Source organism: Symphalangus syndactylus, chromosome 2 (assembly GCF_028878055.3).
Source record: "Symphalangus syndactylus isolate Jambi chromosome 2, NHGRI_mSymSyn1-v2.1_pri, whole genome shotgun sequence".
Classification (NCBI taxonomy): domain Eukaryota; kingdom Metazoa; phylum Chordata; class Mammalia; order Primates; family Hylobatidae; genus Symphalangus; species Symphalangus syndactylus.
The window spans coordinates 18,572,380-18,587,326 of record NC_072424.2 but is presented as its reverse complement, the minus strand read 5'-3'; the positions used below and the strand labels follow the sequence as shown (position 1 = coordinate 18,587,326).

The window sequence follows — 14,947 nt, the reverse complement described above, 5'->3', positions numbered from 1 at the left end:
TAGGCTGATTCTGACAGTTTTCTATGAAAGAAACAGTGAGATTACCATTGGCTTTGTCTTTGAAGGAATTAAAAAGGATTTAATTTTGCAACCTAGGGTTCTTTGTTTTTCATATATTATATACAGATATTGGAGAGAGGAATTAATTTTGGCATTAACAGTATTTCCCCTTCTGAAAGATCTTTAGAGGATTAAAAAGAAGTCACATCAAACTCCTAAATAAAGCCAAATAAGGAAAGCATTTCACATGATTTCTTGTAACTTATACACAAGATAAATAAATTTAAGATTAGCTAAACAAATAAATTCTCTGTTTAGGAAAAAATTCTTACTAAAAATGTTTTATATATATTAAACATACATACCCCACACTCTGCTACATCTCTATATTTTCCAAAATGAAGAACCTATGACCCCAAACATAGAAAAACAGAATTATATCAATATATCAGAATCAAAACTACCACAAACAGTAAAAGGACAAAATTAATACCACAAATTCATGAAAACAGCAATACTTACATGTGCTTTCGTGTTTTGGTTAACCGTTTCGTAAACTCCCATGTAAAACTCAGGGTCAAACATATCCTGAATCATGCAACGAAATTTCACAAAACTATTAGGTTTCAAATAATGAAGGGGAACTTCATTCAGTGACGGTACCTTAAAGGAAAATAATCAAGTAAGTCAACTGAATATCCTGTCTATACAACATTAAGCATATATACACAAACTTTACATCCAGACTCAAATTGTTACACACACACACACACACACACACACACACACACACACACACACACCCCCATGCCTCATCAGGGAGCCAAATTATCTCAATGGTCAACATAATTGCTGGAACCGAAGTTCTCTTCCATTTCTTTCAAGTTTTAGATAACATTTGACCATAACGTAAAAGAATGCTAAAAAATGCTTTTCATTCAGAACACTTTTCAATGACCGAAAAGGCATTTACTTTGTTGAGCTCTTGTCTTAAAACTAGCACATGGCAATTCTTTTAAAATGAAGGTAATAAAACAAAGGTAACTGACACTCTTGCAACTAAAGATTTGTCTCAGGAAGTAACACAGTCAGTTACTGCCACCCAGAGGCATAATGTATAAGTATTTATATGCTTAAACTTAATTAGCAAAAGACCAAAATCTTTTAATACAAATGTACTTGAAGCAGAAGTACATTAATTTACATATTTTTAAATTACATGTGGGTTACTTAGTTACTCTACTAAGAGAAACTGTATAGTCTGTCCAACCCTCTCCCTCGAAAATAGCAATAAGCTTACCCACTTAGGAGCATTATTTTCCTTCAGCTTTTCCTTAAAATATTCAATTACTTTCTTCTCCCAGTCAGGATTAACTCCATTTTGGGCTGAAAGAGAAATATACTTTTCAAAGCTGATGTACATGCAATATATAATAAGAGACTATGATCAGGTGAGTAAACAATAGTTTAGCCAGCAAAAAAACAAACTAAAATTAGTTACTATGATAGAATGAATTTTTAGATAGGGTGCATTTTATACTTCAGTGTGTCTGAAGTACTACACAAGACACATTCAAGAAGCTGTCCTGAGCAGGGGAAGGGGCAGTTACAAATCAGGAGGATGCTGACCTCTTGCAGGCTCTCTGGTACTCACAGTGTAGCTGGGGACACCTACAGAATGTGATACAAGGCCACCTAGATTCAGCAGCATATGAAGCACTGCTTGTAAAGCACTGTGTTCTTTCAATACATTTTTATGTAGTTTTTAAATCTTTACACCTATCCTGAAATAAAGAGCCTAAATTTTTTTGTTTATAACTTCATTTGGGAATAATTCCAGATTCAAAAAAGTTGGAAAGAACACCTGTATCCTTGCCCCATGTGCTTATCATCTGCCCCATTCTTGTATTTTTTCTGACTCATTTAAGATTAAGTTGCACTATCAGGTATTTTTGCCTCCAAATATTTCAGCGTGTCTCCTAAGGAATAGTACTAACCATAGTACTGTTATCAACCTCAGGAAATTCAAAATTGGCACAATACTTTTTATTTAATCTACCATCTATATTCCAATTTATCATATGACCCAATACTATCCCCTCTATAGCACTTTTTCCCCTTCAGTTACAGGACCCAGCTTAGGGGCACTTTTGCATTTAGCTATCAGATCTCTTTAATCTTTCATATGGAATAGTTCTGCAAACTTTATATTTCATGACATTGCTATTTAAGAAGAATAAGGTCCTTTTTAAAAAATTGAATGCTTCTCAATCTGGATCTGTTGGTTCCCTTATGATCAGATTCCAATCAAGTATAACCAAACTGCTGTTTAAATAATGTTGTCAAACTACTGTATAGGTGATGTTTGTCCTTCCAGGTGACTGAAAAGACATGATGTCCATCTTCCCTTCATTGGTGATGTTAATTTTGATCACGCAAAGTGACAGCCAATTACTCTACTGTGTAGTTACTATTTACTCCTTACAATTAACAAGCCATCTACAGGAGGCACTTATGGGAATTGGCCAAGACCAAAAAGTGAGCTATTGACGGAATACAGATTTATGTGAACTAAAAAAACCAAACCACACAGCTGGCCAATCCTGCTACTGTTTGTATTCATCACACAAGTGTTATGAAGATTTGGAGTAAAAAATAAAAAGTCTACACTTGTTATGGAGCTGCCTCTGTTGAAAAGGACCATAAAATCCTAACACCATGTTTGAGCAGGACTTCCAAACACGTTTACTTAACTGGACAAGGGCCAGTTCTGAAAAAGAAGTAGGGACGGGGATTCCTCAGGTGATTCTAATGTGTAGGCCTTAACTCCACTAACAAACTAGTCCTCAAAGTTGCTTCCCTGACCAGCATCATTAGCATCACCTGAGTACTTGTTAGAAATGCAAATTATTCAGCCCAACCCCAAACCACAGAATCAGAAACTCTTAGGGGTGGGGCCTAGCAATTCATGACTATAATGCACAGTGAAGTTTAAGAATCGCTGCTTTACTAGATACAGTGAATTGGGTAAAAGGTAACTGGGTATTTTCGCTTGTATTCAAAATGGATGTTTAAAGAAAAGACTATTACACAGCCATGACTGCCACACCAACTATTCTGCCTGCAATTGTGTAAAAAACGTGAGAATACCACAGAACAAATAGTAAAGCTACATTAAGCAGTGACTGGGGAGCAGCAAGTTATTTCTAAGTTACTTGAATGTATATAAACGCAATTTTCTTTTTTCAGATAGGGTGTTGTGTTGGTTGCTCTGTCGCCCAGGATGGAGTACAGTGGTGTGATCCTGGCTCACTGCAACCTTAATTTCCTGGGCTCAAGTGATCCTCTGGCCTCAGTCTCCTGAGTAGCTGGGACCACAGGCACGGGCCACCATGCCTGGCTAATTTTTAAATGTTTTTTATAGAGACGGAGGTCTCCCTATGTTGTCCAGGTTGGTCTCGAACTCCTGGGCTTAAGTGATCGATCCTCCTGCCTCTGCACTTAAAATGAAAAAATTCTCTTGGCTGGGTGCGGTGGCTCACACCTGTAATTCCAGCACTTTGGGAGGCTGAGACAGGTGGATCACCTGAGGTCAGGAGTTCAAGACAAGTCTGGCCAACATGGTAAACCCCTTTTCTACTAAAAATACAAAAATTAGCTAGGCGTGATGGTGCGCGCCTGTAATCCCAGATACTTGGGAGGCTGAGGCAGAAGAATCGCTTGAACCTGGGAGGTGGAGGTTGCAGTGAGCCAAGATTGCCCCATTGCACTCCAGCCTGGGCAACAAGAGTGAAACTTTGTCCCCCCACACACCGCCCCCTCCACCGCGCAAAAAGAAAAAATTATCAAGACACTGGATTCCTCCAGACTCCATGTGTGTCCTTAGGATCCAACTATGTATCCTTACCATATTGCTGCAATAAATCTTAGGAGGAGTACAACTATACAATGAATCATATAAGTCCTAGTAAATCTTCAAGCATATGGGTGGTTATGGGACTCCCCAACACATTTGTATATGAGTACTTCATTTCTTTTTATTCCTATTATTCCTCTGAATAACAACCAATTTGTTTACGTATTTGCTTGCTGAAGGACATTTAGACTGTCTTCAGGTTTGACAACTATAAACTAAACTATAAAACATGTGTCTGCAGGTTTTCATGTGAACATGAACTTTCATTTCTCTAGAATGAGTATCTAGATATGACACAGTTGAGTACATGGTAAACGTATCATTAAGATTCTGCCTGTCTTCCAGAGTGGCTGCACCATTTTGCTAAGAGATCCAGCTGTTTGCATCCTTGCCAGTACTTAGTACTATCACTATATATTTTTAAATTTTAGCTGTTCTAATATGCAATATCATGGCTTAAATTTGCATTTCCCTAATGGCTAACAATGCTGAACTCTTCTCAGGGGGATATTTGTCATCCTTGTATCCTTTCTGGTGAAATGTCTATTTAAGCCTACTTAAATCTTTTGCCCCTTTTAATACTGAGTTTTTAAATTACCACTGTGTTTTCTTATGTATTCTGGATTCAAGTTCTTTTTCTGATACTGGATTTTCAAATATATTCTCCCAGTGTATAGCTTGTCTTTCCATGCTCCTAATAGAATTTTTTTTTACAGAATAAGGTTTTTAATTTTGATGAAGCCCAATTTATCAAATTTTTGTTTTACGCACTGTGCCTTTGGTGTCATGTCTTAAGAACTCATTGCCAAATCCCAGGTCACAAAGATCTGTTTTCTTCTAAAAGTTTTATAGTTTCAGGTTTTATACTTAGATCTATGATCCATTTTGAGTTAATTTTATATGAAATATGAGGTATAGGTTGAGGATTTTATTTTTCCTTGTAAATGTTGAATTGTTCATGTCTTTGTTGAAAAGAATATCCTAATTCCATTTGAATTAGCTTTTGTATCTTTATTAAAAAGCAGCGAAGGCCAGGCATGGTGGCTCACGCCTGTAATCCCAGCACTTTGGGAGGCCGAGGCGGGTGGATTACCTGAGGTCAGGAGTTCAAGACCAGCCTGGCCAACATGGCAAAGCCCTATCTCTACTAAAAATATAAAAATTAGCCGGGCATGGTGGCACACACCTGTAATCCCAGCTACTTGGGAGGGTGAGACAGGAGATTCGCTTGAACCCAGGAGGCGGAGCTTTCAGTGAGCTGAGATCGCACCACTGCACTCCAGCCTGGGAGACAAGAGTTGAGGCTCAGACTCAAAAAAAAAAAAAAAAAAAAAAAAGCAACGAAGACACAGGAATAAACCTTGAAAACATTATGCTAAGTGAGATAAGCCAGACGTAAAAGGTGAAATATTATTCTACTTGGGTGAGATTGGATAGTTTGTGGCTGTGATCAGCAGAATAATGACCCCCTCCCACCAAACCAAGATATTCATGTCCTAATCCCCAGAACTTGTAAATATGGGAATTAAGGTAGCAGATGGAATTAATGTTAATAATCAGTTGAACTTAAAAAAACAAAATTATCTGGGTGGGTTCAATGTAATCAAAAGGGTCCTTAAGGGGCCGGGCGCGGTGGCTCACGCTTGTAATCCCAGCACTTTGGGAGGCCGAGGCGGGTGGATCACGAGGTCAGGAGATCGAGACCACAGTGAAACCCCGTCTCTACTAAAAATACAAAAAAAATTAGCCGGGCGTGGTGGCGGGCGCCTGTAGTCCCAGCTACTCGGAGAGGCTGAGGCAGGAGAATGGCGTGAACCCGGGAGGCGGAGCTTGCAGTGAGCCGAGATCGGGCCACTGCACTCCAGCCTGGGTGATAGAGCAAGACTCCGTCTCAAAAAAAAAAAAGGGTCCTTAAATGTGGAAGGATGTGGCAAAAGAGGAAGTTAGAGTAAGATGTGAGAACAACTCAACTTGTTGTCTTTGAAAATGGAAGGGGGCCACAAGCCAAGAAATGTGGGCAGACTCTAGATGCAGGAAAAGACAAGGAACAGATTCTCTCTTAAAGCCTCCACAATGGAATGCAAGTCCTGTCAACAATTTGATTTTATCCCAGTAAGACCCATGTCAGACTTCTGTCTCCAGGACTGTAAATAAAAACCTTTTGTTTTAAAGTCACTACATTTGTAATTTGTTACAGGAGAAAAAGAAAGCTAATACAGTGGTTTTTGAGGAACTGGTCCATTTCATCTAAGTTGATGAATTTCTATCTGTAGAGCTGTTTGTCTTATCCTTTTCATGCCTGTACAGTCCACGGTGGTATCTCCTCTTTCTTTTCTAATATTGGTAATTTATCTTCCTTTTTTTCTTTTCTAATGTTGGTAATTTGTTTTCCTTTTTTTTTTTTTCCTTTGCCAGTATGGCCAGAGGTTTATAATTTTATTGATTTTTTTTTTTAAAGAGCTTTGAGTTTCACTGATTTTTTTCTTCTTTTTTCTGTTTTCTATTTCATGGATTTTTGTTCTCTATTATTTCTTTCTTCTGTTTAATTTGGGTTTATTTTGCTCTTCATTTCTAGTTTCATAGGTGGAAGCTTAAATTATTCACTTGAGACCTTCTCTTCTAATTAAGGCAGTTAATGCATCTAAGCACATCTTTCGCTGTATCCCACAAAGTTTGGTATGTTGAGTTTTCATTTTGATTTAGTTCACAATATTTAAAGCTTTCCTTTGAGAGTTTTTAATCCATGGATCGTTTAGAAGTGTTGTTCTTATATATAAAGTTTACTATTTGGTTTATGACCCAGAATGTGGTTTATTTTGGTGAATTTACATGTGCACTTGAAAAGAATGTGTATTCTGCTGTCATTAGGTAGACAAATGTCAATTAGATCTACTTGGTTGACAGTGTTGTGTGTGTAGTTTTGTGTTGTTCAGTATTCTTTTTGATTTTCTACCCACTATTCTGTCAAGTACTGAGAGAGGAATAGTAAAATATCTAACTACAATTGCATATTTGCCTATTCTTTTATTTCTGCTGGTTTTTGCATCATACATTTTGAAGCTCTGTTGCTTGGTGCATATATAGTTAGGTCTTCTTGGTGAACTGACTGTTTTAACATTATAATGTGCCTCTGGTTCTCTTCTCACACAACCTTTCTTAAAAACATTTTAGGCCAGGCGTGAGCCACCACGTAATCCCAGCATTTAGGGAGGCCAAGGCAGGCAGATTACCTGATATCAGTAGTTTGAGACCAGCCTGGCCAACATGGTGAAACCTCATCTCTACTAAAAATACAAAAGTTAGCTGGGCTTGGTGGTGGTACCTGTAATCCCAGCTACTTGGGAGGCTGAGGCAGGAGAATTGCTTGAACCTGGGAAGTAAAATGGTGCAGCCACTGTGGAAAAGTTTGGCAATTCCTCAAAAAGTTAAATATAAAATTATCATATGACCTTGCAATTCCATCCCTAGGTATATCTGGGAAAGAACCAAAAAGCTTACATTCACACAAAAACTTGTACATGAATGTTTATAGCAGCACTATTTATAACAGCCAGGAAATAACCCAAGTGTCCATCAGCAAATATATGGATAAACAAAATGCAGTAAAGACATACAATGGAATGTTATTTTCAGTCATAAAAAGGAATGCAGACTGGGTACAGTGGCTCACATCTGTAATCCCAGCACTTTGGGAGGCCGAGGCAGGAGGGTCACTTGAGGCCAGGAGTTTGAGTGCAGCCTGGGCAACATAATGAGACCCCAAATCTACAAAAAATGATTTAAAAATTAGCTGGGTGTGGTAATACAGGCAATACATGCCTGTAGTCCCAGCTACTCAGGAAGCTGAGGCTGCAGGATCACTTGAGACTGGAAGTTCAAGGCTGCCATAAACCATGATCTTGCCACAGAGCATTCCAGCCTGGATGACAGAGCTAGGCTCTGTCTCTTAAAAAAAAAAAAAAAAAAAAAAAAAAAAAAAAAAAAAAAAAAAGGAATGCAGTACTGATTCATACTATGACATGGATGAACCATGAAAATATCATGGTAAATGCAAAGAAGCCAGACCCCAAAGGCCACATGTTGTATAATTCCATCTACACGAAACATCCAGAATAGGTAAATCCATGGGCAGAAGTATAGTTGTTGCCAGAGATGGAAGACAGAAGAAATGGGAGAGACTACTAAAGGTATGGGGTTTCTTTTTGGAGTGATGAAAATGATAGGGGTGGCCGGGCGTGGTGGCTCATGCCTGTAATCCCAACACTTTGGGAGGCTAAGGCGTGTGGATCACCTGAGATCAGGAGTTCAAGAGCAGCCTGACCAACATGGTAAAACTCCGTCTCTACTAAAAATACAAAAATTAGCCAGGAATGGTGGTGCATGCCTGTAATCCCAGATACTTGGGAGGCTGAGGCGAGAGAATCGCTTGAACCCGATAAGCAGAGGTTGCAGTGAGCCAAGACTGCACCACTGCATTCCAGCCTGGGCAACAGAGTGAGACTCCATCTCAAAAAAAAAAAAAAGAGAAAAAGATAGTGGTGGTGATGGTTGCACAACATCATTATGAATACACTAAAAAAACATTCAATTGTACATTTTAAAATGTTAAATTTTGTTATGTGAATTTTATTTCAAAGAAAAAAAAATTTTTTGGACCAGCCTGAGCAACATGGTGAAACACCATCTCTACGAAAATACAAAAAGGTAGCCGGGTGTGGTGGCAGGCGCCTGTAGTCCCAGCTACTCAGGAGGCTGAGGCAGTAGAACTGCTTGAACCTGGGAGGTGGAGATTGCAGTGAGCCGAGATGGTGCCACTGCACTCTAGCCTGGGCGACAGAGTGAGACTCTGTCTCAAAAAAAAAAACCTCTAAAAGCGAAAACAGTTAAAAGTGGTTACTTCAGGCAGGGCGGTGGCTCATGCCTGTAATCCCAGCACTTTGGGAGGCCGAGGGTGGTGGATCACGAGGGCAGAGGAGGTCAAGACCATCCTGGCCAACATGGTGAAGCCCCGTCTCTACAAAAATTAGCCAGGTGTGGTGGTGGGCGCCTGTAGTCCCAGCTACTCAGGAGGCTGAGGCAGGAGAATCGCTTGAACCTGGGAGGAGGAGGTTGCAGTGAGCCGAAATCGCGCCACTGCAATCCAGCCTGGGCGACACAGCAAGACTCGATCTCAAAAAAAAAAAAAAAAAAAAAAAAAGTGGTTACTTCAATGGAGGGAGCACATATTTTCACTCAGTTCATACCATCATGTTGATTTTTTTAAAACCATGTGTAAGTTATTATAACTTCAAAACTCCTACGTATGCCATCTGCCATGGCTGCTGGAGCTATTCTTCTCTGAGAACGCCCCCAATGTTGAGGTGTGGATAATAGTCACGATTGTCCTACCTAACTCTGTGCCATGGCCACAGATGACTGATCCCTGAGTGAATGGATTCCTGACTCCATGTTGTGCCAATCAGATTTTCTATGCCTGAAAATAAAGATGCTAGCTAGTGTGGGTTGGAACTGAGAACAAGTAAATTTGGGAGACGTGGAGTAGAGAAAGAGAAAGTGTGCAGAGATGAATGTAGCCCAAGAGAAGAAATACTGAGTTGCCTGGATTCCTGCTAGCTTTCCAGTTCCTGATTCCACTCAGTCTCTTCGAATACCCAACCACTTCCCCTGCTCTTGGGTTTTATAGCCTTAATATAAATTAACTTTTTTCAGTGGCCTACCAAGGACAGAGTGGTAGGAGAGGTCCAAGCTGGGTACAGACAATAAGGGCATAGATTGTTTGTTTAGATTCATGGTGATAATAAAAAGCAGACCAACTAACTTTTAGTTCATTTTATTATTGCTTTAAATTCTCTAAAATGCTAGTGATAAAATAGTCTGCTCTGCCCCTCTTCACCCAACCCTGATCTTTTTTGCATGAGCTAGTCTAGTTAGTTCTGTTAGATACAACCAAAGAACCTTAAATATAACCAGAATAATGATCTTGGTCTAACCAATAATTGAAGGGAAAACAGCTAAAGAGGCTGGGCGCAGCAGCTCACGCCTGAAATCTCAGCACTCTGGGAGGACAAGTGGGGGCAGATCACTTGAGGCCAGGAGCTCAAGACCAGCCTAGCCAACATGTCAAAACCCTGTCTCTATTAAAAATACAAAAATTAGCCGGGCATGGTGGTGCACGCTTGTAATCCCAGCTACTCGAGAGGCTGAGGCATCAGAATGGCTTGAACCCAGAAGGCGGAGGTCGCAGTGAGCCGAGATCACGCCACTGCACTCCAGCCTGGGCAACAGAGCAAGACTCTGACTCCAAAAAAAAAGAAAAGAAAAATTTTGAGATTTGTGATCTCACTAGCCATTTCAATTAACAACATTTCTGATTAATCAGTCTTTCCACTGCTTTTGATCAACAAGTGTCCACTGAGCACTTTCAACGTACAAGGCAAATTCTAAGAAATGAGGATACAGTGGTGAATAATGCAGATACAGAGGCCCTGAATTCGCGGGGTCAAAATCCAGCAAAGGAACTTCTGAAACAAGGAATTTAAACAATGCGCTTTACACACTATTTTTCAAAGACATATATAATAGGATCCCGAAGTAACATGGAGCAGGGGTACCCTACTTTCGTACCTAACTTAGGTTCCCAAAGGAAAAGTAAGACTTAGCCAGAAAAGTAGACATGGGATGGGAGAGGGAATCAGGCACAAGAAATAGCAGATGCAAAAGGCCTAGACACAGGTTCAAAATCAAAGAACTGAAAAAAGGTTCAGTGTGGCTGGGATGGAGTATGAGGTCGGGGCATGCAGTGATAAAGTCTCAGAGCAACGCAAGGGTGGAGCCAACAAGGGCCTCATAAACCACTTTAAAAGGCCTGGATCAGATAGTAAGGGTAACAAGAAGTCACTGAAGGACTTGGTTCCAGTATGGCAGGTGAAGAGAAGCAAGACTGGAGGCAAGAAACCACTTAGAGGGCTGTTCCAGCGTCCAGGAATGAGACTACGATGGCCTTAATTATGACAGTAGCACTGGAGATGAGGGTCTGGGCCAGGCGCGGTGGCTCACGCCTGTAATCCCAGCACTTTGGGAGGCCAAGGCAGGCAGATCACCTGTTCGAGACCAGCCTTGCTAACATGGTGAAATCCTGTCTCTACTAAAAATACAAAAATTAGCGGCTGGGCGCGGGGCTCACGCCTATAATCCCAGCACTTTGGGAGGCCAAGGTGGGAGGATCACTAGGTCAGGAGTTCAAGACCAGCCTGGCCAACGTAGTGAAACCCTGTCTTTACTAAAAATACAAAAATTAGCTGGGCGTGGTGGCATGCACCTGTAATCCCAGCTACTCAGGGGGCTGAGGCAGGAGAATCGCTTGAACCCAGGAGGCAGAGGCTGCAGTAAGCCAAGATTGTAACACTGCGCCCTAGCCTGGGTGACAGAGCAAGACTCAGTCTCAAAAAAAAAAAAAAAAAGATCAGCTGGGCATGGTGGCAGGCACTTGTAATCCCAGCTACTCCGGAGGCTGAGGCAGAATTGCTTGAACCTGGGAGGCGGAGGTTGCAGTGAGCCGAGATCACACTGTTGCACTCCAGCCTGGGTGACAAGAACGAAACTCCATCTCAAAAAAACAAAAAACAAACAAAAAAACCCCTAGAACGGATAAGATACAGTGACCAAATTCAGATCCTGAAAGAGAGTCAGTGAGTAGCTGGTTATCCAAAAAAACTAGCATCACATACTAAAAAGTGGTGTCCTCTAGATCAGTGCTGTACATAGAACTTCCTGATGTTAGGAATATGCTAGATCTGTGCTAATACAATAGCCCCTATCCACATGTAGCTACTGAGCACTTGAAATGTGGTAACACCGAGGAGCTGAATTTTTAATTTTGTGTAATTTTAATTAATTTACATTTAAATAGCCACACATGGCTACTGCCCTGGACAGCACACTCTAGACTATTGTGACACCTAACTTAAAATATATGACAGGGTTAATAAGTTTATACAACACTATATGACAAGGACAGTAAGAAAGGGAAAAATTCAGGCTGCCGGACGCAGTGGCTCACGCCTGTAATCTCAGCACTTTGAGAGGCCGAGGCAGGCGGATCACGAGGTCAAGAGATCGAGACCATCCTGGCCAACATTTGTGAAACCCCGTTTCTACTAAAAATACAAAAATTAGCCGGATGTGGTGGCGCGCACCTATAGTCCCAGCTACTCTGGAGGCTGAGGCAGGAGAATTGCTTCAACCCAGGAGGCGGAGGTTGCAGTGAGCCGAGATCGCGCTACTGCACTCCAGCCTGGGCGACAGTGCGAGACTGTCTCAAAAAAAAAAACCAAAAAAAAAAAAAAAAATGCATCTTTCAAAATAAAATACACAACAAAACTTAATTTTTCAGTTTAAAAAACCGTCTAAATATATGCAGAGAAAATAAACTACACAACCACGAACCAGTGGTTATCTTGAAGATGAAGGATCTTCAACGATCTTTCCTTTTCTGCTATGTTACTGAATTTCTTGTTGTACAATGCATATGCATTACCTATCTGGGGGGAAAACAATTTCCTACTAAACCAAAAAGTGCCTATAAGTTATCAAACATACTTGTAATGCTGTTATGATAAAGATATGCAATACAATCACAGTGATAGGAAAGCATAGCAACAGCTTCTACAAACACATTATGACATTTCTATAAGACACAATGTACATGGGAACAAGACATTCTGGAGAGAAACACATCAACAAACTTCTCAGGTTCCCACAACAATCCACATAATTTATAAAATACTCTAAAGCTATTACTTTATATCTAAGTTACATCCTTCCTGTACTATGATGAGATGTGTCCCTTAGGATCATACATTTAGAAGACAACATTTGACACAAATACATTCAAATCTCTATCAAATATGAAATCATCTCATTTATCCAGCAAAATCAGAGTATGGGGTATTTCTAATAAACTTTCTAATATTAGTAACTGAAATTTAACCCTTTAAGCACCAAACCTTTTTACTTTGGAGGGATTTTTCCTAAAAAGTATCTGCACCCTCTTAAACCAATGCTACAATTGAATCTTCACTGACATTTTGGGGCCATTATGTTGAGCATCGATTATCAGTTCTAGAATTCTTATGAACATAAATTACTAGGATTTAGTGCAGAAATACATGCCCCTTCCTCAAAGCACCCTTGACTGCTATATAGTGAATTTTTTTTTTTTAAGTATGAAGGTAGTTTTAAATTTCTTCATCAGGCTGTCAGTGTTCACTGGCTAAGTTCAGACGTCTATCCAGGCTTTCTTCTAATGTAATGCCTTTAGTTACAGCCTGGGAAGCCAGGTAACTAATTAGAATTACAGGTAAATTAACAAGGACTATTCTGAGTGAGCACTAGAGGCCCTCCTATAAGAAATACCATATATTGTTTGCCGTCGATTTTGGCTGCTGAGGATGATTTAGCTTCCTACTGCCTTTTCTCCCTAGTACCCCAAGATGTTTTTTTCAATGAGCTAAGGCTGCTCTACAACTCTAAGTTAACTCCAGACAAGTCAGGTGTTGCCATCTACAGTGATTTCTAGCTGGATCTGACTCCACCACTCATTACGTGCAAAAAGACGCTGGGGAATGCACCGGTTGTCAAAATGCCCAGTTAACGACAACAAATATAAATTTTTCTTCGTATACTCTTCGCAGTAAAGTAGCAACAGCAATCGCAACCAAAATTTACTAAGCTCGCCTGCAGCATTCTCAGCCCTGTGTACAAATTCAAGTAGCTCAATATTTCTTGCTGGCTCTGGCACAGAAGCAGATCCAGACTAGATGGGTTCTAAAGTCATCCCAACAGGAAAACTAAGCTATGAACATTAAATCTTATCTCTGAGAGAATGAGGGTAGCACAGGAGTTAGAACCAACTTCTGTGCAAGCGAGCACTCCCCGACGCACCGGAAGTTTTGAAATATCCTGTGGGCTTCCCACAGGCAAAGTGGTTTTCCCTCCCCGCGGCTCTGCGGGCCCTCCCCAGGGGTCGAGGACCTCCCCGAGTTTGCTGCGCCCGGGGCCGGGGCCCTGGCCCTACCACAGGCTGGGAGCGAGGCCGTCAATCACGGCCCGCGCCCCACGACTTCACCTTGGCGGCTCCCGAGCTGCGACTCGGGCAGGTGGGAGGTACCTGCGGCCCGGCTCCTGCCCCTGCCTGCTGCGACCGGGTGAGAGGCTGTCCCAGCTGGGGCCGGTGGAGGCCCCGGGGCCCCGTCTCCGGCCGCGCGAGCCCTCGAGATGGTACCGCGTGGGGGCCGCGCGGCGGGGCCCTGCCCCGGGGCCCGGCAAACTCGGCTGCCCGCCCGGCCCGCCCCCCGGCGCCGCCACTCACCGAAGAATCCTTGCACAATTCCCAGCGGGTGGCTGAGCCAATCCTCCCCACACGGCATCTCGCCAGGGGCCAGGGCCGGCGTGGACCGAGCGGAGGCGATCCTCGGGCCGAGCGCGGCCGGGCGGCCGGCGCCCAGCTCCTCTTCAGCGGCTCGGCCGCTCCTCGCCCGCGTTCGCTCGCGCCCTCCCACGCACAGCGAGCGGCGGGGCGCGGGCCTCCCGCGCCTCAGGGAGCGGCGGCTGCGGTGGGGCCGCCGAGGAGCTGCTGGCGACGGTCAGGCGGGCGCGTACGGGTCCCTAGCCTTCACTTCGCACAATGGCGGGAAATAGCCGCCGCCGACCGCGCTGCCTGCGACCTGGGTGGAGCTCGCGCGGGGAGGGGCGGCGGGAGCGCGCGGCGCGGCGCGGCTCTGCGCGGCGAGGAGGCGGGGCGGCGGCGGCGCCACCATCTTGGAGACGGGCAAAAGGAAGGGCACGCAGCGCCTCTGGAGGCTGCGCAGCGCCGGGCCGGGCGGCGCGTTGTTGTTTGTCACCCTGTGCCGGCGTGTAGCGGGAGCTCCCACAGTGGGCTTATAAGAGGGCAAAGCGAGTCTTAGCACAACAGCTGAAAAGCATAAGCTCAGAAACCTCAGAGTCATCTCTGGGCAAAATTAGTGGGCGAAA

The 14,947-nt window shown here is 42.7% G+C and overlaps 1 protein-coding gene across 6 annotated transcripts in view; it reads right to left on the bottom strand.

The window, feature by feature from the left end:
- The window catches only part of MCMBP (minichromosome maintenance complex binding protein), a 61,964-nt gene that overhangs the window by 28,862 nt on the left and 18,155 nt on the right, over positions 1–14,947 (bottom strand). For 2 of the 6 annotated variants that reach the window (XM_055247276.2, XM_063625213.1), the window contains exons 1-4: positions 14,286–14,675; positions 1,301–1,386; positions 523–663; positions 366–407 (exon numbers count right to left, since the gene is read on the bottom strand). In XM_055247276.2, the coding sequence (XP_055103251.1) occupies positions 366–407; positions 523–663; positions 1,301–1,386; positions 14,286–14,343 (327 nt within the window). In that variant the 5' untranslated portion in view covers positions 14,344–14,675. Of the gene's footprint in view, positions 1–365; positions 408–522; positions 664–1,300; positions 1,387–14,285; positions 14,859–14,947 lie in introns of those variants that run through there. The other 4 variants (XM_055247286.2, XM_063625214.1, XM_055247260.2 and 1 more) reach the window with 3 other exon arrangements.